We start from the raw sequence: 24,894 nt of genomic DNA, 5'->3' as shown, positions 1-24,894 counted from the left end.
ATCCTTTTGACTTTGTGGGCTTAGTAGCTCTACATTACAGGTCATTTGGTTTATATTTTCCTTTTAAATAGTTTAGCAGACAAAATGTCCTCATAGTGACAATAACAAATTGCACTAAGAAACTGTACTCAAATTTCACTAAAATGTACATTGTGAGCGTGTAGTTACATGACTATGAAAAAGGCTGGCTAAGCCTAACCCAGGTACCATCAGTGCTACTTGTTTCACAGCTGGGGAATCAATAGATCTTCTAGTGGCAATAGACTTTCATATCTACCAACCAGGTTGCTGCATACAAATAGATTTATTATATTGACACTACAGAGTAGACAGGAATTGCTTTTTAAACTGCTATGAACACATTGTTAAACATCAACATGTCAATTGGTCATATTTAATGATTAAAAATGTCTTACTCTTGAGAGAATCAAATTTTTTTTCCCACTACAGTTTGTGATGCTGTGATGTGTTTTGTTTAATTACAGCAGTATCCACACCACCAGGGTTCAGAGGATTTCAGTACTTTAAACTTGGTTGCAGTTTCTGAGGAAATGACTTATAAGGTGTGCCACTAAATGCTCAGTGAGTAAGGCTAAGAAGAGTGCCAGTCTTTAAATTCCACTCTGAGTCAGAGAGCTACAGCATTGCTCATTGAGACACAGTCTGTGACAAGACTTGACTTTGTACAGGTGAATACAGTCTGCCTAACTTCGGAAATAGAAACACACTATTTAGTCAAAATACACTTTAGTAAAAAAAATAAAATAAAATAAAAAAATAAATATATTAAAATTTTTTGATTATATTAAAATAATCAAAACAAAGAACAAAAAAAAAATAAAAACACTAAAAATAAAAAAATGTGGTTCATTTAAAAGTAAAAACAATACGTTCAGAATCGCCGTTTTGGCAGCGCGTGGGTTAAACAGTCCTCACATTTGATTGGTGGAGTAGGCGGGACTTCCGGTAGAGAACAGGTTGGACATAAAGTGACAGACTTCACCTCCTGAAATTAGGAAGAAAACCCCAAAGGACGACGCGTTACAACTTATAAAACAGTAAGGAACCAGCGTAAGACTAAGCGTCTTCGAATAGCGTCGGCATAACGTGGGGTAAACAGCCGTATTCGCTTCATAATTAGCCGCTATGGCTGTTGTAACGCTGGAAACGGCTAGCCGGCCAACAGTCCTGCGTGTACTTTACGAGGCTGCGTTTAGGGTAGCTCGTAATCTTATAGTTCAGGACGTGTTCACGTGCTTTCACACAAAAAAATTTAGCATATATATATATACGTTTTTCAATGCTGGCATTTAGGTGCATTTAACTCTTTTCTTTTTCATCAGTTTAGCGATAAATGAGTCGCTGTTTCTCTGTTTTCAGTTTTCTGTTCCTCCAAATGAGGAACATACAGAGTTAAATTTTAGGTAAATTAAGGTGACGTAAGGAAGGAAGGCTTATGATTCATTTGGTGGCCGAAATACAAAACAAATTAGTTTCTTAATTTTACTAAAAAGATTGAATAATAAGAATAATTATAACTTCGAATCAATTATAATTATTTGGAGAAAAAAAATAGGATTTTGACACAAGTACCAGTTGATGTATGTTGACATTTCCACAAGAGTTTTATGTAAAACAAACCATTTCCTTTGATAAAGATCTGTACAGTGCTTTACAAATGTGTCCACATCCCATGAACTTTAAAAAAAAAGAAAAAAGTTTTCCTTACGTCAGAGCCTGTATGTAGTTAATTGGGAGTTTAATGGATTAGAAGGACATAAAGTACCATATAATTGTGAACTGAGATGAAATGATGCATGATTGTTAATGTTTTTATTTTGTATAGAAATAATCGTCAGAAAAATAAGGTGAGCATCTATATTCGTTCCCATGTGCAACACTTTGCAGTAACGACTTTGCAGAATGCTCCTTGGGTTCAGCACAGTGGCAACACATGAAAAATAAAGATTATTATTATTATTTCTTTATATAACCGTATGGCTGTGAGTGTTTGTCACAGCAATCATAGCCCCACAATTACTGGTCTACAAAATAGTTGCAAAAAGAAGTGAGGTTTTTTTTTTTTTATCACTAAGCAGCACACAGTAACTAAAGTATATATATTTTTTCATTTCAAAATGAGTTTTTTTATTTTATTTATTGATGTTTCTTTAAAAAATTTTTTTGAAAAAAAATAGAATAACGATCCAAACAATACTGTTGGTTTTGGAGGTTTTCAAACATCATTAATATGATATGTTAATGTCACAATAAATCTAATATCTTATCATGATGACACAACATTTTGACGTTAACAACAAACAATATTCTGAATGCGCATCCTTAAAACAGCCTCTTTGGTTAATTTAAAAGGAAAGAGAGTAAAAAAGAATCAGGTAGATCAGACATGGCTTTGTCGACTTACTAGACTCCCACAGATTACAGCTCTGGGTCCCTGAGGAAGGCCCGTAGCCCCAGAATGCTCCCTGGGGTCTGCACAGCGGCAGCACACTGCTCCCTACGGGGTAAATTCAGAGAACACATTTCATTGAATCTGGCATTAAAAATAAAGATGATTATATTATTCTTCTTAAATTCAGGGTGGAAAAAATGTGAAAATAAATAATAATAATTCTGGATACGTTTAGTTTATATTTTCAGCAGGTATTTAAAAAAGAAACGCATCCTGAAATATTAAGTTATACAGCACAGGGAGTTACATAATCATAAATACAGCCACTGGAGCAAAAAAGCCAGTCACAGACTTCCTAAATAAAACAAAATCAAATAAAAAGTTAACTGGATCTAATCTGCGTTTACTTGAATGTTTTCTGCTCAGATCGTTTACAACGTTCATAGATGGGGTTTTTTGTTGTTTAGATTTTCTGAATTGATGCTGTGAGTTTTCTTGGGAGACTCCCTTATTGTAGGACAGTACATGTGTGCATCATAGGTGTCCTGCGTAGGATGTAGGAAAAACGTGACCGTCTCAGGGTTGACACCCTTCTGGAAACAGTTCCATGTCCAGGCCTGTAAACAGGATTAAATGTAGGTGGAAAAGCTGAAACTGCTCAAAGCGAAGGCTTTGGCCTAAAGATCAAACCCTTAACCCTGTTGTTGTCGAGCAGCAGTTGCGATCACGTTGAGGTCAACGTTATTAGCTGGCTTTTAGGGAGGAGGAGTGTTGCCTAACAGTGAAAGATCTCAATTCCAGCATTTTATTGAAATTCAAAATACAACTGTTTGTATTTGTTTAAATAGTGCTAAATAATGATGCACGTAAAATTTCTTGACCACTACCGAAGCCTCTCTGCTTAAATGTGTTAAAAAAGGCATACAAGTGTATTTTCTTTATTTTATATTCTTCTAGGATGTAAAAGCTTTGTGTCTTTTCTGAACCTTAATGTTTTAAACCACGACTGAGTGCTGTGTCCGTTCTCAGACTGGGGATGATTGTCAGACATGGACGACATAAACCTTCACTATCGCTTTCTGAACTGGAGGAGACGGAATCGAGAAATTCGTGAGGTGCGAGCAGTGCGCTACCGGGATCGGTGGAGGAATATGGCTAGAGACGGTGACATACTCAGGTAATGGTGACGAGCGATGCTCGTTTGTGAGCTGAAAGTGAGAAAAGTGGCGGCTTTCAGCTGGAGTAACAACTGTGTCGTGTTCCCGTTGGATCTTTAGGTACCATGGGGATTCAGACGAGGTCGGCTGTTTTGTGGCAGCGAGACCTTTGTCGAAAAGGAGGCGCTATTTCGAAGTAAGAATTGATGCACTGCAAAAACGGAACTAAAAATAACTAAAATGTTCTTAAAATGTGTGTTTTCGTCCTAGATTTGAGCAGGTAAATAATACTATCTGCCAATGGAATGAGTATTTTGGCCCCTAAAATAAGATAATTAGACATCCTGCACTTCAAATAAGATGATGGAGATGAATTGTTCTTATTTTATGTGCAAAAATCTTATTCTATTGGCAGATCATCTTATTTACCTGCTCAAATCAAGGACAAATACACAAATTTTAAGAATATTTTACTTATTTTTAGTTCTGTTTTTGCAGTGTGGTTTCTTCTCCTCTTTTCACACAGACTCATGTTTTCTCTAGTGCTTGTACAACAGAATGCATATATCCATTAATGTGAAAACAGCAGTTTCTGTGTCTCTCACCAGGTGATACGCATTCACTGCGATGGAAAAGTACACTCTCTATCATTTTTAGTATTTTACACATTGGATCAGCTTCAAACTATCTGAGATTGTAACAGATTCTGTAATTATGTATAACTTGCCTCTATAGTGTACAAAGAAGTGTAACTGATGCCACACGGTCATAATCTATTAACAAAGATGAACCCAAAATGAGTCGGTACCTAATAAGTAGTTTTGGTCTGCATGACTTTGTCGGTCTTTGGAGGAGTTCTGGCCCACTGTCTGTTACAGATCCACATCCTGGAGGTTTGCTGACATTTGTCCATGTAGAGCTCTCTTAAGGTTCTGCCTCAGCATTTTACTCAGGTTCAGAGCTCTACTCTTATTAGGTCATTGCACCAGCTTTACTTTCTTCTTTTCCGCCGCTTGGCTGTAGATATTCTGCTCTGTTTGGTTTCATTGTGCTATTGCATTATTTAATTTCAGCTGTGCTCAGATGCTGCGCAGGTGGACTCCTCTATTACAAGAATAGTTTACTATATGGAGAAGTTCATGCCCTGGTCATTTTTTCCAGCAAAATTAGCCTAATCAAAAACCTTTATTGTGATTATGTCACCGTGATGAAACCGCGGCTCAGATATCGCACAGATTTACACATAACATGCAGAAACAAAGAAGACATAATATTCAAATAGTTAACTGCACTGGCAACACTCCCTGAGCAGCTAAATACTTGCAAATAGCCCTCAGCATCTAATAGATTTAAAAGTTGGAGTGAAAAAAGACAAGCAGCCTCTTTACTGGCAATTTAAATTATTGTGCAATTGCATGAATGGATCAGATAAACACTCCCTGAGAGGTTGAGAGTGGTGCAAACACACATAAGCAAAAGTTGAGATGTTCAAGTTAATTGATGCTCGAGTCAAAAAGACAGGTAGTGGTCAGTTTACAGGATGATGCAGAATACTGTGCAGTCTGTGCTGACAAGTTAAAGTGCGCAAATTAGCAGGCTTTCCCCAGCTTATTATAAGCCTGGGGGGCCGCCAGCCTTTATTCGGCCCCCTGCCAGGCGAAGAGTCGTCTGTTTATTTTAAATGCGTCTCGATGTCTGAGAGTGACAGAAAACTGAGTAAAGTTTCCATCTGGGAGAAAACCTCCTGGTCTAAATAGCTAACGCGCTAGCTGCTATTAGCTCGACGCGTCACTACGTCCACGCTGCGCCCCTCAATGGAGCAACATTACGCAACAACCCCCCCAAAGGTTATGCTGCATTGCAAACCTTAGTTCTGCTGCCATTTTATGTTTTAAAGGAAAAGTTACTTTCTCCGGGAAAACCTTTCAAACAAGACGTTCTTATTTAGTCTTTCTCTGATTGTACCATCGTCAACTTTAGGTTTAAATCAACTGGAAACAGAAAGGGTGTGCTCACTTTTTCGCACAACTGTTGTAGTTTGGCATTGTTGTTGTTTAATTAACGATGAAATGGTGGAATATGTGATGTGTTTTGTGGAATTAAGGTTAGACTATAATAGCCTTAGTACCTGATGCAGACTATTCTGTTTTTATTATTCTGATAGTAACAGATTCAATCTGCATTAGCTTGTAGTTGATTGTTCTTGTGTAAGCAAGCGTCACATGAAAATGTCTCAGATAGTTTTCATTCTTCCCAACTAAAAGTTAGCGATAGTTCACCACATTTATTTCCATACTGCCATTTAATTATTATTATTTTTTTTTAAAGTAAGGGAGTTAGGTCTTTGCACTAATAGCTGCTGTAGGTAACTTTTGTATAAATGTATTTTTCTCAGAGCTCCCTACTTTAGCTTTAGGCTTTTCTCATAGCAAAACCATTTCTTACACAATTAGGAACACAGTTCTGACTGTGGAGCATGGTGGTGGCAGCATTTTGCTTTGGTGCTGTTTCGTTGTGAGTCATATTGATAAATACACAACGTGGAATATTGAAGGGGGGGGAGGGGGGGGTTACCTTCAGTTTCCTCTACTTCAGCTCAGTTGCTCGATGTTTGAACCTGAGACTAACAGGACAAGGATCCCAAAACAAACATTGACACTGGCTTTGGATTATGTAAAGCGTTTGGAACGCCCTGACCTCAAACAGCCTAATAAAATCCTGGTGGCCTAAAACTTGAAACTTGGGTCTGTATCAGTTGCATCATACTGCATGTGAACAAGACAAATGAGATGACTGAGGATTTTAGCAGGAATAGGAATTTGTATCTTAGCGGGAGGTGTTGGAGGTGAAGGGAAACCCAGGGTTTACTTGCACAGCAGACTGCTCTGGTGATGCAACTTCTACATTTGCTGCAAGATGTTGTCTAGTTTCTTTTAAATGCGCTGTGAAGAATTCAATCTCGCCTGCTGTCAGCTGTTGGGGGTCGCAGCATCAGCGCTCGTGTGAGCTTAAAATAACTGAACAGGCTTGTAAAGAAGGCTAGCTCTGTTCTGAGGACTGATCTGGTTATGTTGTGATAACGCTAAAAGTATATAAGACTATTGACAGCTTCTTGTAGTCTTTTTAAAGTAACTATGTGGCTGTGACTTCATGTCAATTATAGCCCAATAAGCACAAATACTGTCCTTTTAAAAAACATTTAAAAATGTTATATTAAAACAAAATTTGAAATGTTTCACCTGAACACTGGTTATATAACTTTATTACCTAATTGCATACATCAACTGCATTTAATTATATTTCTGATTTTATTGATGTTGATGCTCTCAAGAAACCAACAGTGGAGAAAATAGCAAAAATAACAATGCTGACAGTTCTGATGGATTTCAGCCTCCCCCAGTTGGATTTTATCGTTATCAGGATAAATCCAAATTCTTATCATGATAAGAGATTTTTCACGATAATGATAACGCTATACGATAAAGGCCCGTCCCTAGTTGAATATGCACATAACCTCACATTAAGACCCTACGCCAGGGGTGTCAAACTCATTTTGGTTTAGGGGCCGCATACAGCTTAATCTGATCTCAAGAGGGCCACACGAGTAAACTCATTGCAAGATTAAATAGAACTGATAAAAGTGGACTTGTTGATTTTTATATTAAATGAATTTCACTTTTACACAATATATTATGAATCACCTCAGCGTTTTTAAGAAAAGTATGTGCAATTTCAACAATACTTTTACTCAGTTAAACATTTACTTGTGCATTTTGCATAAGAACTGATCACAGTGATTATACAATGTTTAAAAACATTTATTCACATTTTTTGGAACTTAGAAACACTGTCCTGCATGACAAAATACATCAAACAGATAAAAATTAAGAAATTATTTAAAATCAATATTCCACATCTGAAGCTCAGTGCTTCCATCTGCTGATTAAAACACAGCGCCCCTCATGGACAATATAGGAACTGCATATTTTCAATTAAACAAAGCACATGTTTTTTCAATAATTGTTTTATCATTCTCTTCCTTTTATCTCCTCTTTCTTTCACCATTTCATTTTTTCTTCTTGTTCTTCCTTTTCTCTCCTACTTCCCCATTGTAGTGTCCATATCATTGAGATATTCCCCGCATGAATCATAATAAAACTATTCACATTCATAAATCAAGCAGAGCACTATGGCAAAAGCAGTTCTGCTCCACTTGTGAAAGTCAAATCTGATGAGCTCTTTTTGGCATTAAGACAACATTTATTTTTTATTTTTTTAATAATAATGATAATGCATTTAGCCACCGGGCTGGACTAAACTATTCGGCGGGCCGGAACCGGCCCACGGGCCGTATGTTTGACACCCCTGCCCTAAGCTATGCCGGCTTGGTACTCAGACACTAAAGAACGCCAAACTGTAACGGTGACAGCAGCCAACTCCAAAGCTTCAGCCGACATCCAGAAAAGCCCAAAAAACGAACCGCGTCGCACTTTATAACAAGCGAGGAAAGCAGAATTTACAGTTGCAGCCCAGAGACCTCGAGGTAGCTGTAACTATTGACCTCTGGGCGCTCGTGACTCAGCTATGTTAGTCGTCGTTGTGGTTTCCCAGTGCTTGTTCCTTTCTTTGTAATCCACATACTGTACTTGACAAGCATGCGAGGCCCATGAGTGTTTCTGGGTTAGCCGTGCTCAAACTTGCCTCGCAATTACATCCTGCCGGGTCTGACGTGTGGTGGAGATCTCACCCATGAAACTTAGCAGGCGCCTCATTTTTATGACTCAGCTGTTGAGGAGCTGTGCTGGAGGGGTCAGAAAACCTTGGCAGAATATAAAAAGTGTGTACTGATTGTAGATCCGATCGTAGATTTCGGAGTTTATCTGCGCGTTACAGGGAAACACAGGCTTACTCCCACAGAACCAGTGGTGGTGAAATGAGGTCATGGGAAACAACCTAAAAGTTCCCTCCTTCTCGTTTCCATGAATTGTGCTTTAAATGTGCCCCATAGGGCTCCCTCAGGATAATGTCATATAGTCAGTATGCAGATAATTATGACGACAGTTGTAAAATGCCCGCTTTCACTTTAAGTGTTGTCCCTTTGAAGATGATTCAGAGCTGCTTAGAAGAATCCTACAAGGAAATGTAATCAAGAGCGAACCCATTTCAAAATGAAATCTGATTAATTTAGCTATCAACACTGGAGGCAGTAGATAACAGCCAGCAATCAAAGCTGCAGTTCTCAGCTCCTCTTTTTCTTCTAATGCCGTCTGGGGCGTAACATAACCGTGTAGTCACACATGGAGGGCATTTTCAACTCCTGCCATGTGTTTACCTTCAATAACATAGTTTTTGTGCTCTTTCCAGGTGACTGTCAATGACACAGGAGTGAGGGGGATGATCGCTGTTGGTTTGGTGCCTCAGTCCCACAAGCTGGAACATCAGCCTGGCTGGCTCCCGCACTCTGTGGCTTTTCATGCCGATGATGGCAAGTACGTCGTGTTTATCCTTTTACATTTTTGTAACACACACGCACATCATGGAGAGTAAAGGTGAACTGATCCAGTTTTTTCCAATCCAATACCCAATAATGAGCCGATACTGGTGTTGAATGAATGAACTAGGGCTGCAACAACGAATCAATTAAAAAAATTGGACAACTAAAAGCGTCTGCAACAAATTTCATCATTGATTTGTTGTGTTGTGCAATTAATGCATCAGAAACTCTCTGACATTAGCAGAGTTGTTGAATTTCCACAAAACAACCGCTGAAGTTTTACACTTCTTCATGCGGAAAAAAACACCAACAACAAATGCGGAGGTGTGTTGGTTCTGACTGTTCTGAGCGCACAAAATGGACCGGCACCAGGTTCTGAATGGTTAAGAACTCCTGCTAGTACTGTTGAAAGAGCGGGAGGAAATGATGATCATCCTAAAATGTTCTGTGCTGCTCAGCCTGTGGCTCCATCCTCCACATGCATGTGCACAAGTGTTTAGATGGACGCTGATCGGATTATGGATCATAAACCAGCCCTCTCAATCAGAATACAGTTTCATTCTGATGGTAATAATTTGTTGATTAAGCTTTAAGTTTTAATTTGATGACAAAGTCAGAGTGAATGTGCTGTATGGGAGAGAGGAGCAGGGCTCTAAACTAACTTTTCAAGAGTCTTTATTGTTATGTAACACATAATGAAATAATGAAATTTTGGTGAGACTCTCACCACGTCTGGCTCTTATCACAGAATGATAAGAGGCAGACCTAAATTAAAAACACTTAGAGAAAAACAAGACATAAGCATCCCTAAAGGACACCCTCAAAAATGTAAAACCCTTAGAGGAAATAAAAAGTATGAAATATCTAACATCTTTTTTAACTCTTCAAATGAAAATGGGAAAACTTATAGAATAAACATCCTTGGAAGAAAAATATGCTAAAGGATAAATATAGCATGTAGTATTTAGATAAAATTCAGCTTGTGCTGAAACAGTCTATGAAATGGGCTGGAGGTTTATTTGATTGTCAGAAGTGGTGTTTTTGCTCTGGTTGCAGCGTTCTGCCCAATTATTCCCCCTAGATGCTTTAGAACAAGGGTGAGATTCAACCAAACTGATTTGACAGTTTTACAGATTCACCATTATTGTTAAATCTGTTCATATAGACACTGACTATTAAATGATTGACTAACAATCTAGTCAACATAAACATCTTTATTTGAAGCAAAATCATTTATTACCTAATATTATTGTAACAAAACACCTAAGTAGTAACTTGTTTTTGTGTACCTATTTGCTCTCAGTCCAAATGTTCTGTTTGGAAAAAAATACATGGAAATAAAACTGGGATTTTTTTGTCCGATTCATTGATTAGTTGTAAAAATAATCGACCGATTAATCGATTATTAAAATAATCGTTAGTTGCAGCCCTAGAATAAACCGTATACATTGCCATGTTTGTGGTGTTGAATTTACCATCGTTATCGCCACACCTCGCAATTTTGGCGTTGCAGGTATTTCATGTTGCTGTCGAATCAAGTTTGAAATGTCTCCAAACAGCAGACTTGGCTCGGTCCGGTGCTCCATGTTGCTCTGTGTTTGCTCTGCGTGATGACGTAATCTACGTTGCAAACATTTAATTGAAGTGACTAGATCGCTGTTTATCATATTAATGAAAAAGGAAATGACTGGATCCGAATGCTGGATCGGCATCATTCATCCGATATGCGCTCCCGCTAATTAGTCAACATCAGAGCCCATATCTGATCCGGATAACCGGATCGGCACATGTCTAATCGAGTGGTCGCAAATTTGTCATTCTATGACATAAATCAGGTTTATTACACTGCCTTGCTGACTTTTCTGCATTTGCTAAACACACTCGCACCTGGAGACGGAGAGCGTGCAGAGTGGTGACATATATTTGCCTGCTTTGGCAAAAATATCTGCCTTTTTTAAACCCACCCAATTTTTGAGAATGGCAGCACTAAAACCTCAGAGTCGGGAGCACTGAGCGTCGACTGCGAGCCGCGCGGACGCCGTCGGAGTCTGTCCTGTCGGCTCAACATACGTTGTCAGGAGATCAGATGGTTGTCGTACGGCTGGTGTCCCGTCCCAACAGAACCTACATCCTCCGCGTCAGCAGGGCGCATTCAGCAGGAAGAGCGAACTGCGGCTCAGTTGCAACCATCTAGACGTGGAAGTAGTAACGTTTTACTTCTGTTAAAAAGGGAACGATAAGTGACGTTTGTTCATGGTTCGGTTAGTGGGTTACAACAGGAAAGGACACGATGGTTGTTCTCGCGTTGTATCACGCCTGATTATGAACATGTGGCGAACGCTTTGCCTAATATGAAGATGATTACCGCTGTTTAATCTCCATTCACGTAAACATCAACGCTCAGTATAGCACATTTTCAACAGGTCAACGACTCTGTGGTCGTTTCCAGATGTCCAATAAAAATACGGATTACTCTGATTGTTGCTCATCTCTTACCAAAAATCTATAACACATGAATGGATCATATTAAATGGAACTTTAATTTTGTTATTTTATATAAAATCCAAATGAAATACATTGAAGTTAGCTTTCTTAATGTAACAAGGTTGAGGAGTATATTTATGTAGCTGTTTTTAGCGCATCTGACCGTTTTTCTTCATTCTCTCCAACTTCTGAATGCCTGTTTTTCATTTTTAATGTCTGTAGATAATGAGAAGCCTTGACATGGTAAGCCGCTTGTCAGATTTATACTTTAACCCGTCCCACACTCCTCCCTGCAGGCTCTATAATGGGAGCACAGTTGGACAGCAGTTTGGTGCCAAATGCTGCAGAGGTGACAAAATCGGTTGCGGAATATCGTTTGACTCCGATGACGGACAGATAACAGTGTTTTTTACCAAGAACGGCGAAGAAGTAAGTTTGCTGTTGTTGTTTTTTTTTTCACACAATCTTCACGCAGTGCATAGAAACATCACAAGGCGTCCCTAAAAATGTCCCGTCTCCTAATGTTTCCGCAGATTGGCAGTGTTGAGATCCCAGCTAACCCTGAGGATCTGTACCCAGCAGTGGGGATGCACTCGTTAGGCGAAGAAGTGGTTCTGGACCTGAATGCTGACTGGAGGGTGGAGGATGACGACGGACAGATGATAGTTGATAGTCATGAAGAGGACTGGAGCCGTCTCCATGACGTCAAAGTGACTGGCACGGTGAGTCTCTGCGAAGGTTTGTCTGACCTGAAGGAGACTTTCTTCTAATGAGTCTCTCCAGTCAGCTTCAGCTGTTATAAGGAGCTAATAGTTGGACAAATATTACAAATATGGTGTCAAATTAGAAGAAGCCTGCAGTCCATTTCTCTAAATAGGAAAATCAGCCTTAGACGGGGCTGGATTTCTCCTTTATTCTGTTGATGAGAGTTGTTTGTGAGTGTCCCTACGCCGTATGGCAGGCGAATTCTACGTCTGATACGGGGTCCCGGGTTCGAATCCTGGTCAAAAAGGAAGAGTAGCTCAGGTTCAGTCAGATTTGATAGATAAATGTCTGTGAACATAAATCTTTGAGGCTCGCTTATATGTTCTCAGTTGGGTTTAATGGCTGGACTTTCACCAGGTTGCTGTAATACATCAACATGTTTACATCTAAACCGTCCTGCTGACTTCTGTTTGGAGTTGTTGATCCCCTGGAAAGTGAAGCTGCGCTCCAGTCTTTAAGTCGTTTGCATTTAATCAGAGGTTTTCCTCCAGGATTGCCCTGTTTTCAGCATCATCACCCTTAGCATGGAGCTTTGTAGTGGGATGCTAATCATTTCTCACAGGTTGATTTTTTTCCCCAGCATTTTATTTCATCATCTAGTTTATATCCTCTTCAGTTCATATTTTCTGTTAGCTTTACATCCCGACAGAAAAAACACTTTTTAAACCCACTCAAGCTGCATATGACGGTGTGTTACTGAGCTTACCTTCAAGTACATTGATACAATCCAGCAGTGATTGTAAAAAATGTTTGAGTAAAGAAAGCTTCTGCTTCTGCTGCCAATGTCATAACAAGAGAGAGAAACACTCCCATCTAAGCCTTTTTAAAATCATTTATCCTGTAAATAGTTTTCTGCATTTATCTTCTGAGATACAGGTTTAAGTATTCTCAGCTGCCCAGGACATGCACTTAAAATAGGAACAACTCATCTCCATCATCTTATTTCAAGTGCAGTATGTCTAATTATGTTGTTTTAGGGTAAAGATGCTTCTTCCATTGGCAGATTGTCTTATTTACCTGCTCAAATCAAGGACAAATACACTAATTTCAAGAATATTTTACTTACTTTTAGTTCCCTTTTTGCAGTGTCCGTGTAGATAGAGTTGCCTAACATCAAAGGCTTAGTTTGTATTCTCTTTGAAGTTATCATGTGTAACAGTTCCCTTATCCTACAGAAAAATTTGTGGGGAAATGAAGTAGATCCTTGCAGGCTGGTGGAAGTGAACAAGTTAGTCAGACGTATGCCTGTACCAATCTGCCTCATCAGGTGAATGAGAGTCAGTCTGGATAATTTTCAGCTATGAAACCTGGAGAGCAGAGGAGCGTAGTAAAATATAGTTGATGCTGCTGCACAACGGAGGGAAAAGCTTACTCTGTTTTAGAGGAGCCGGAGCAGACTGACAAGTCGCAGCGGATCTGGCAGATCGACGCAGCCCGAAGGCCCAACCGATTGCACAAAATGACCCAAACAAAATCTAAAGCGGTCTACGCAGCTCCTAGAGACACTACATTCACATTTTTTTTTCCACTCCTAGAAACGCCAGGTACACAGCAAGGTGTACTTAAGGGGTAAATAGGTGGATTTTGCATAATTTGTCCTCTTTAAATGTTCTGTTCTGTTTCAAAATGAAAATAAAAAAATGGATTTGATCTCTGAGCAACTTTTTTTAATTGTTTAATTGATGAGTTTCTCTCGATGTTGGTCTACATCTTCCTTGTCCCGTATCCGCAGCTGCTGGAGTACACGGGGAAAGGGAAGAGCATCGTGGACGTGGGCTTGGCTCAGGCTCGTCGTCCTCTCAACCCTCGCTTCCACTACTACGAGCTGGAGATCACAGACGCTGGAGAGAAGTGTTACATCGCCCTGGGGCTGGCACGCAGGGTAAGAGCGCCTGCCTCTCAGTCGGCACGTCACCCACTTTGATACGAGGGTGGCTTTACTTTACACACTCGCTGTTTTTATTTAAACGTTCTCCTTCCTCCTCAAACGCCTCGCCAGCCGTCTCCCTCGTATGCACGTCTGCTCTCAGTGTTTCCAGTGTAAGTGATGGATGACCGAAGGAGGAAAAGCTAACAACTGAGCAAATATTGTCTCATTTTACCCCCATGTCTGGTTTTCCGACAAAAGCCGTTTCTTCCACTTACATGTTGATCTACCATGCGGGGGATTAAAAAGTTCAAAATGGCAACGTTGGCAAAGAGATAAGATCAGATTGTCTGTTTATTTCAGTTTCTCTTATCACTTTCAGTAGAAATGTTCCCTGCGTGTTGAAATAAGAATAATTTGGGGGGTGGGGGGTTGAATACTTAGCTTGGTGTTACAATCTTATTTAATTCTCCCACTTATGAAAAGGTGTCAAGTGATATTTATTTTGGAAATAAGCCTTGTTGAATATTTGCAATGAAATCATCGTGAACATTGAGCACATCCTGTTTTAATATAAATAAAACACCGCAGTAATTGCTGAGGAGGCAGTTACCGTGTCGTGTGTGTGTGTGTGTGTGTGTGTGTGTGTGTGTGTGTGTGTGTGTGTGTGTGTGGATATGAAGGTTATGAAGCGGGATGTCGTTGCATGCTTGCTCTTTGGCTCTAATTGATTGAGCATCAGTCATCAGAGTCACAGCGCGGCTTCGCCAGCTGCGATAGCACCCAGCGCCCGGGAGAGGATGAATTATTGCTGCCGACGCCGTAGACGCTGAGATGGCCCCGTCTGCCTCCGCTCTTACTTACTCTGTGCGGGCATGTTGTGCCCCTCGGGTCAGGCGGTGTAGAGAATGGGGCTCTGTGATTTGGCTGATTATTTTCCAGGAATTGTTTTTCTTACCGTGACTGCGGTTAGTTGGAGGAATTATAAATCCGTCAGATGGTCATTCCTCACTTCTTCTCCTGCAAGGCGCATCAGTCTGCTGATGGGAAGCATTACCTCCTGCTGAAAAAAAAAAAAATCAAAACAATGGCATCTTTTACACTCTCAGGGTAACATGAGCTTAGTGGTTATGAGTTGCTCAGAGGCTGAGTACTCTGGATAAATGAGCGATTGTTTCTGGTGGATTCCTTTCCCCTTTCCCTCCGTAAGGGGAAAGTGTCAGCGGGTCTGTTGTGTTTATTTGTGTTGGTTTACTTCAGTCTTACCTTCCAGTGCTCTCTTTGTGGCTTTAGGTCTGTTTTCCTCCCCATTCTGTACCAAGCCATCACCACTTTGTACTGAACCTACTCCCAGTTTCCACCTGTCAACAAACCCTTTCATGAACCTATTCAGACATGTGAAAAAGTTTTTTTTCTGTCACACCTATATATATTTTTAGATCATATTAAAATTACTATCAGACAAAGATCCTCTGACTAAAGACCAAAAGCATTTTTCAGATGGTAATTCCATTTATGTATAAAATCTTAGCCAAACCGATCTGAGCCTAAGTGGAAAAAATCAGTTCCCCCTAAACCCAGCCTGGCTGCTGCAGCTGTCAGCGACGTTTACAGCGTAAGCCCAGACTTTGACTAGGACACTCCAGGATTTTCTGGTAGAGTAGGATTTATGCTTCTGTCAGTTTAATGCAAGACGTCAGGGTCTTACAGTTTACACAATATATTTCCCTCATGTCTTTGGCAAAAAAAATATTTGTTTTAAATGGTGAGAGATGTCTTTTTTTTTTTTTTTTTTTTTGTCATGCATGGCTCTGACCTTGGGTATCTACCAATGACTCAACTTATTGTTGCGTCATAAGCACTGATCTTAACCGAGGCACCTGAGTCCCACAGGGATTTAGATGTTCTGGGTTTTTCACTTTTTGTGTGAGTTGTTGATGCGCTCTTGGAGTAAATTTGGCAGATCGACCACTCCTGGGAAAGTAATGCAAGAAAATGCAAACAAGTTCAAATCACACAGTCACAGGACCTTTTACAAAAATATGAATTATATAAATAAACTTCAACTAGATCATAGCAATTAAAATAATTATTTAATGTTTATATATTTATATGAAATCAAATTAAAAACATACAAACAAAATAGGGTCAATCACAGAAAGTCATTGATTATGCTAGACCCACATTTGAAATCACCTTGAAGCTTCCTTGTTATCAGGCTTCTTTCTGAGATTAATGTTTCTGCCTAACCTTAGACTCCCTTTAAGCCGGGCGTACACTGTATGAGTTTTTGCCCTTTTTGGGCATGTTTGATATTCAGTCGGCCCTCGTTAGCGATCTTGAGCGCGTCCTGCTGTTGAAGCGGAGTTACGACCGTCTATGAGCCGATTTCCCCCGACCTCACGCACTGAGCATGTGCAAACAAGGGAATTCTTCTTCTTCTTGTTCTCAGACGAAAACATAGGAGTGGAGAGAAGCATGGCGTGTGACATGGAGTCAAACTACGGAGGAGCAACTCATAGAACTGCCAAGGCAGCGCGTTTCGTTCTAGTGAGCCTCGTGTTTAACAGCGAGCATCGACACTTCCGTCTTTTTCTTCTTCTACTGTTTACATTGGGCTTCCGGGTAGACGAGTCCTAGTAGCGCCATCTCCCTACGGGGCTGAGTACGACGTGTGGTTTTTAGACGTACAGTATGAGCTCTTACATCGCATCAGAGCGTCGGGCCGTACAGTGTAAGAACAGATATCGTGAGCTGTGAACTTTTAAACTCTGCGGTTTCATCGTACAGTTTGAGCTGTATATGAGTACAACGATTGAACCAGATGTTTGTTTAGCTTCTTACGCTACGCTAAAATCATTCAAAGGCACATAGTGCAACATTTGAAGTAAAATATTATTGATTTTCTTTCCCATAAAGCCCCTTAAAATTACCTGACGTGTAAAAGGAGTTATCCTCTATTTACTGCGGTTGCCTCTATAGGCTGGATTGGCAGTTTATGACAGAGTGATTTAGGCTGAAGCATCTGGACGTGGGTGTGACGTGCTGCTCGTTCTCGTTCGCTTGGCTACTTTGTCGAGTCTCTGCCGTAATCCACGCATTAGCGAGAGAATATGGGCTAACTTCCAGATTTATAACTTTCTTACCTCAGAAGACAGCACGCCTCTAAACACAAGGCCTGTGCAGTCGCAGCAGCAGATGCTTCTCCCATGCACGTGTCCAACATTGGTGTCATTTCAACCTTTCACCAGAGGGGGCAGACTTCTGCAAGAATCCTGAAACTTACGCTATGCTCCTTTAACTTCTGTGTTGAAATCCCTGCAAGGATCAATGCCTCCTACGTGTTTAGCATCACTCAGTGACTTTTGTTGCATGTTTTATCCGTAAGGATTTTATATTGCATCCTTCATTATTGATTTTGATTCACCTTCACTGTTGGAACCTGTTGACTGATTAAATAAAATCATTGTAAAAGCAGACAAAGGCTGGACTGAACCGGAATCATCCCTTACTGTGTAGAACCTAGAAACACATGTTGATTAATGGTAGTTTTTCTGTTTGAGCAATAAGTCATCTCTAAGATTCATGTTGGCACTCAAAGGGGTGTAAGAGCTTGTCATGGTTTAATGAGACACTTAATATTTCTTTTTCCTTAGCTAACTTGTCGTTTGCTTTGCAGGACTACCCAAAGGACAAACACCCCGGTTGGAACAAAGGGTCCATAGCTTACCATGCAGGTGAATCATTTCTGATCTGTCTGTTCTTGCTCTATAGATTCTAGGCTTCAGCGCAGTTTCAATAACACTTTCAGTGAAACTCAGTACTTCTCACTTCCTGAGAAGGATGAACTCACACAGGAATACTGTTACACAACAGACGAACTAAGAGCACTTGGATGCAGAGTCGGCAGTGTTTTGGCGACCGGCTGGATGACAGCACAGGCTGTTGCCTGGTTAGCGCTGGGATGGATGTAAACACAACCAAGAGGACATGTGAAAACTAGCTCAGCGGGACCATAATGACCGGGGCGGGGGCAGCAGGGTCAATCATCTCGTTTCCAAGCCTCTGATTGATTCCTGTTTACCCAGACCGTCGACGACAATGGTGCCAGCCTTTATTCCTGCTGTTGAGCGTCTGAACCAAGGCACCTGAAATAAAACAGCCACAAGCCTCATTCTATAGTAGCATGTGCTTTATTATGATGCTATGTGATAATGTGCCTTTAATCTCTGGAGAAATCCAGCTCTTCTGTGAAGGCCTCTGAGGTTGAGGGACAGCTCCGTGAAGACCAAGGATTAGAGCAGACATGTCCAGGAGGAGATCTACTGCTCAGATAGGAGAGCCTGTCGACAGGACAGCTGTTAGTCATCCACCCAAAAAATGTGTGCTTTTAGGAGGAGTGGCAGGAAGAAATCCACCAGATAATAAAGAAAGCCAAAAGACGTCACAGCAAACGTGAGGAAGGAGGTGCTCTCAGCCACGCGTCACAAAATGCACCTCTCTCGTTTTCTATAGAACAGCCCACATGAGCACGTCTATCCAGGGGTGGTGCTCCGATGTTGGTCTATCAAATAAAAACCAATAAAGCACGTTGAAGTTTGTCGTAACGTGACAAAATGGGAAAAAGGGGGATTTACCACTTGGCATCTGTGTATTTCTGGTAATCTCAGGATGCCTGTCATGAATGGGTGTGATGGGATTCCCTTATTAAAGGTAGTAGACGTCCTTTTATTCTGGACTTCTTTTATAATAAGAAGAATAATGCATTTTATTTATAACGGCCTTTCTGGACAATCAAGGACGTTGCACAGTTAAAAGCCAACACACAATAAGATCAAAAATCAACCATTTAGGATAATACAAATGTTACAGATTAAAAATATACCCAAGGACAAGTTAAGATGAGTAGCCCTGTTTCATTTGTGTGAAAGTTGTAATGGGACCTTTTTGATAAAGTCCAGAAACTTCTACGTCCACGGATGGCACAACACAGAAATAGTTTAAAAAAAAAAAGCCAAAAGAAATCAGAGAATACTTAAAATCGTAGATCTGAGAGGGCCTGGATGAACTCGGCCTGTATCAAAAACTGTTGTTGCTTTGGGATTATGTTGTCTGGAAGATTAAATCAGCATATTTGCTCAACCATCACAGATTAAGGAAACATGCTGGGAGAAACATTGGTCAATAGTCGGTTGTTAATGTTGGAAATACTAGCAGAAAATAGCTGGTGGTTTGGTGCTCTGCAGGAAGTCTGATTGAGGCAGATGAGATCCTCAGTTTTCCATTCTAAATAACTTAGAATCTAACAGAAAAGTTAATTTATTTTAGTAGCTCAATTCAAAAGGAAGACCACAGAGTGATATATTTTAGGCATTTTATTTTTCTTAATTTTGATAATCATAACATAACTCATGAAAGCCTAAAATCCAGGTTTGTAGAAAATCTGAACATTACATAGGATCAGTAAAGAATGACGTTTAACTCACAAATGTGGCCATTTTAAAACTATATCCATGAGGTGATATGGACCGGTAACTATCCCCACACGCTTCCCCGGGCTTTCACAATCCTGCCAAAGCTGCAGTTGTCTCCGTTGCTCGATCACCTTTTTCCTTCCACTCAACTTTCCATTGAAGTGCTCTCTGACAACAGCCGGTTACTTTAGCCGTGTCATGTTTCAGCTCACACGCTTTGTGGAAGGTGCCGGTGACTGACTGCTGGACATCCGTCAGTCAAGTCAGCAGTCTTCTCCCATCATTGCATTTCTGGATCAAAAAATCATCTGATACAGAAACAAAAGTTTTGCTTCCCATTTATCTGTGAGCCATGATTATTTAAATTACCTGAAACAAACACTTTACATACCGCTCTGTGCGTTGTGCAGCTATGATATGATCCGTGTTACCTCATGGAGCGGCGTGAAGGTTTTATCGTCCTCCTTGTCTGCAGATGACGGGAAGCTGTTCCACGGCAGCGGCGTCGGGGACCCCTTCGGGCCGCGCTGTTTGGAAGGAGACACCATGGGCTGCGGCATCATGTTCCCGCGAGACTTCAGCACGGACGGCGCAGGTGAGCGACGCCACGCTGCTTCTCACAGCTTTCCTGACTCACTGGTCATCCACCGAAAGGCTCAGTCCTCCTGATGTCGCTCTGTCAGACGATGCAGACGACTGGGACCCGGACGTGGCTTCCAGACCCAGCGCTGTGCAGAACAACCTGTATGCAAACGACGAAGACGAGGAGGAGGAGGAGGGAGAGGATTTAGAGGGGAGGAAGGTCATGGTAGGCTCTCTGTCAGAAAACAGGAATCTAAAACTAGTATCTCACGTTTATAGTACATTTTCACACTGCTTTGTTTCGCTGCTTTTGTGTTGGAACAGGTGTTTTTCACACGGAACGGCAAAGTGGTGGGAAAAAGGGAAGTGGCCTTACCACCCAGCGGTTTCTATCCCACTATAGGGATGATGAGCTCTGGGGAGAAGGTCCGAGTTGAACTGCACCCCCTCAGTGGTTGACTGAAAGCAGATGGTTCCTGCAGATCTTCGCCGCACCTTTATGACGTAAACATCACTTTCCATGCTGACGAAACTCGTGAAAAGGCTTATCAAAGGTCTTTATGACGTCTGTGCCTGCAGAAACGGCTTTATAATCAGGATTTTTTTGTACTGTAAGCAGCTGCTGATTTTAGAGTGAAATGTTGTTTCTGACGGTTTCATCACGCAGGGTGACGTTTAATGAAATGCCAAAAAAAAAAAAAGGGTTCTTTAATCTAGAATGTAAAAGTGCAAATAGAGGAGACCTTTATCAACAAACGCATGGACAGGAATCTAAATAAGGTGGTCCTGGTTAAAAGAAAGTACACCCTCTGTTCTAAGGTTTGAATGTGTTACTAGATTATGTGAAATTATTTAAATTGAACCTCAAGTGTACAAAACTACAAATGTGATTTATTTATTACACGATGACGATGCAGAAATGAAAAAAAAAAAGACCCTATAATTCAAGGGGGGTGTACTTTCTTTTGACTGACTGCAATGTGTTGGCAGCTGGTCCAATACTGACACTCAGTGGTGAGACGGCTCAGTGAAACGACGCGCCGCGATGCAGTCAGTGGGAGTCACTTCCTGACGTAAACACGCCGTGGTCGGAGGAAACGGTTTCAGGTTTATCATGAGGAAATAAAGTGCAATAACAAGCTGTTAAAATCCAAACAATTTTTAATGCTGATCGTTTGTTGTCTCGCAATAAGAAGTCTTAAAGCTTTAAAGGGCGTTGCGATTTGCTCCGGTATCACTTCCACTCAGCTGGAGATGCTCCTGAAACATGAACGTTTCAACTAAACCACACGAATAGGAGGAATCCCAAAGATTCTTATTTATGTGAGTAAAACGGCTTTTTACGTCCTCGCCGACCAGATGATGAAGGCATTTTAATGCCCATAAACACCAAATACTAAGCAGAAGTTGGACTGGATCAGACGTACTCACTTTTTATTTGAAATGCAAAAGGTTTTCAGATTTTCTCTGCTAAATAGCTACTCTTTGACTTGGAGAAAATTTATATTTTGACTTGAAAAGTGTTTTCAAGAGCCTCTCTCTCTCCCTCTGGGGATTTTAAATATTCCCAAAGAATAATTACACATAATTTATCACAAAGGTGTGTTTACTTTTTGTTTTTGACATTATTTTTAATGTATTTTTTTTTCTACTTAGAAACATTTCCCATCTTGGTGAAACAATAAATTATTACTCTCACGTTTAATCTTTCAGCCTTAACCCGTACACATAAAAGGTGATTTTTCACTTAAAGTAAAAAAGAATTAAATTCAAATATTACTTTTGGAAAGAAAGGGATTTGATTACTCGTAAATGCAGAGAGCTAACTTTGTTTTACTCTGTAAACAGAAGCTATCTGCAGTCATCTGTCTTTTTGTTGTCCTCTGTTGTGGCGTCCAAAGAACTTTGGTTTACGTTCTCGCTGGCAAGCTGCAGTCCAGCCTTCATGTTTCTCTCAGAGACAAAACATTTCCTCCCTGATCAACTCGCATGAAAGGTAACCAGAAGCGAGAGCCTCTCTGTAGGTCCCCCCATGACAGTTTAGGGCTTTTGGGGGATTTCTTTTAGCATCTTGCGGTCTGCTTTCAGGGTAAACTTGCTTAAACAGCCAGTCATGGACACACTGGTTGTTGTTTGTAACGTCCTCCACTTTTGGACTGTTTCCCGTACCGTGGAGGGACTGATGGAAATGATTTGGTTGATGCCTGACCAGACTCATCAGCTGCTGCCGTCTTCTTCCTAAAGGCCTGGGAACGCGCTTTCATCTACATCTCCTCGGTGTTGACCAACTCCAACAACCAGGAGCCCATTAAATCAGATTTAAACAGGACAAATCTATCTGAGGTAACGATGCTCCAGTCTGATGTAGCTGATGTGACGGCCATGTGTGGCATTTTGGCCATTTCCACTGAGAATGAATGTGAGGTTGTCCATGTTTCCATTGTTTTTAAAGCTATTTTCTTTCTTCCTAAATGTCCTCCAAATATGCTAGAAAAACGGAAAGAATTTCCACATGACTGCAAATGAATGAAGCAAACATTAAACTCATGTATTGTTATAAGAAACAGAAAATTTGAGGATTGTTTGAATAAGAAAAACACAAGGAAAAACTGCAAAGGGGAATTATCTCATTTATTCCAAATTAAAATAATTATTTTAAACTATTACTTTAAAATTGAAGCCATACTTGCTGCTCTCAGGTATATTTGATAATCAAAGATTTTATGTTTTTTTTTTTTTTTTGTAGTTTCTTTTAGAATTTTGTAATTTTTTTTCTTCCTCCTGTGTTGGATTTGCTTGTTTTTGACAAAATTGTTCAATATTTTCTAGTCATAATTTTTTTTTCTTCACTTCTTAAAGTCAAACATTTATTCTCTTGTGTTTTCCGTGATGGTTGAAAATCCTTATTCTTGCACCTGTTAAAAAAATCTGTTCTGACAATTTTCTTTGTGGATTTGTGAAGAAATGCGTTCTTAAAGAGGCTTTTAGTCAGTGATGGTGTCAACATTCAAGGGCTCACTCGTCTTTTTCATCACCATGGAAAACTGGTTTGTCAGCTACAGTTGCACGTGCCTGGAAATCTGTGTTTTTTTTTTTTTTGTTTTTTTTTAAAAAAAGTCTTAATGTGAGACCTAATGAGAAGTTTTGTCTAGTGGGAGATGTTGAGCATTTTCCTTTCTGAAATAATGGCCTCAGAAAGAGGATTTGTGTTAATTATGTTAGAGAAGAATGAGCGACACGAGTCCACACTGCTGGAATATTTCAAGGTTGAGCAAGTTTTTAAAAATATATTTTTTTTAGTTTTATTTCCAGGTTTATTTGATGCTGGGTCGCTGCTATATATGTGCTGAAAATGCTTTTTATCAAATCACGTCACCCTGTAGTAGAGGGTGTTGTCCTGTATGTTTATTTTTTTTAACATTTTCTGTTTACTGCTCACGACGAGACCATCGACTGGTCTGCTGTTGAACGTCTGCAGCATCTTCAGTTAAAATACGTCCTTAATTGTATTTTTTTTTTCTCCTTTCTCCTCTATTTTTTTTAACGCAATAATGCCAAAAATGTTAATAAATTAATATTTAAAGTCACTACCATGCTGACTCTACATCTTCTTCTCTTCCATGTACTGTAACGGATCACCCTCTAAAATTTTACGTCGGACCGTTCTTACACCTTTAAGTCCTTTTAATGAGACGCCAGAGAACGTGCTGGAGCTCGCAGATTTCTCTGCATGTATAAAGCGATGAGCAACACAGTGCTACCCTTCCCCCACATGTTGCTGCACACTGCCAGTCAGCATGCTGAAAGAAGACGACTAAACTTTCTCCAAGTAAAAATAAACCAGCCTAATGGCTGATGCTCAGTGTGAGCCAATAAGCAGCTAATATCTGCTTGGTGTACTTGTGTTAAAGAGCAAAACGCCTAAAAGAGATAATGTTCTATTTAATACAGCCGCTTGAAAACTTTTACATTTAGCTGGTGTTTTGTAGAACCACTTTGTTGCTGTAATTACAGCTGCAAGCATTTCTGGGTCATTTCCTGCTAGAAAATGTGCCATCGTCTTTACATCATAACTTTGCATCAAATCAAAGATGCTGCTGCTAGTAAGGTTGCTCTCAGATCCACCAGGGCACCTAACTAAGAAGGGGCTTTGATTGCCACCTCCTACAGAGGATTCAACTGAAGGATCTGCTCGCAGCCAGTGCAGAGCTTGGCACGTCCAGAGACTGGAAATGTGCCCGTTCTTTGCAAATTAGTTCAAGTTTCAGTCAGATTGGAGAGCATCTGGAAACCAAAATCTCAGCTTTAGCTCAAGACTTAGACTGGGCATTTCTAACACAGAGATGTTTAATTGCTGCAGTTCTGACTGCATTGTAGAGTCATCGTCCTGGAAGTCACTTGCAGCCTCTAACAGCTTTACAGTCAGGAGTCCCCTGTAGCCAGTTGCATCCATTTTCCAATTAAATATAATCGGGTTTCCCTGCCTGTGCAGAAGAAAAAGCATCCCACAGCATGATGCTCACACCACCATGGTTGACTGTAAGGGTGGCGTGTTCTAAACCGCACAAACTAGTGCTTAGTGGTTATAGTATGCGGCGTTAATTTTAAAGTCTGAATAAACTGCATCGTTAGTTATCTAATCTGTATCCATAGAAAAT

The 24,894-nt window shown here is 40.3% G+C and overlaps 1 protein-coding gene across 1 annotated transcript; it reads left to right on the top strand.

The window, feature by feature from the left end:
- The first annotated feature begins 953 nt into the window (after window positions 1-953).
- On the top strand, window positions 954-23,332 carry LOC105939082 (SPRY domain-containing protein 3). Its single transcript, XM_012881116.3, has 11 exons — window positions 954-1,058; window positions 3,443-3,590; window positions 3,691-3,766; window positions 8,935-9,059; window positions 11,845-11,977; window positions 12,082-12,270; window positions 14,046-14,195; window positions 17,860-17,917; window positions 20,130-20,249; window positions 20,338-20,462; window positions 20,561-23,332. The coding sequence occupies exons 2-11, from the start codon at window positions 3,463-3,465 to the stop codon at window positions 20,693-20,695; spliced, it is 1,239 nt and encodes a 412-aa protein (XP_012736570.2). The 5' UTR covers window positions 954-1,058; window positions 3,443-3,462; the 3' UTR covers window positions 20,696-23,332.
- Window positions 23,333-24,894: the final 1,562 nt, after the last annotated feature.

The sequence above is a fragment of the Fundulus heteroclitus genome, chromosome 20 (genome assembly GCF_011125445.2).
Source record: "Fundulus heteroclitus isolate FHET01 chromosome 20, MU-UCD_Fhet_4.1, whole genome shotgun sequence".
Classification (NCBI taxonomy): Eukaryota; Metazoa; Chordata; class Actinopteri; order Cyprinodontiformes; family Fundulidae; genus Fundulus; species Fundulus heteroclitus.
The sequence above is the reverse complement of the archived record's forward strand: the minus strand, read 5'-3'. Positions and strand labels throughout refer to the sequence as shown.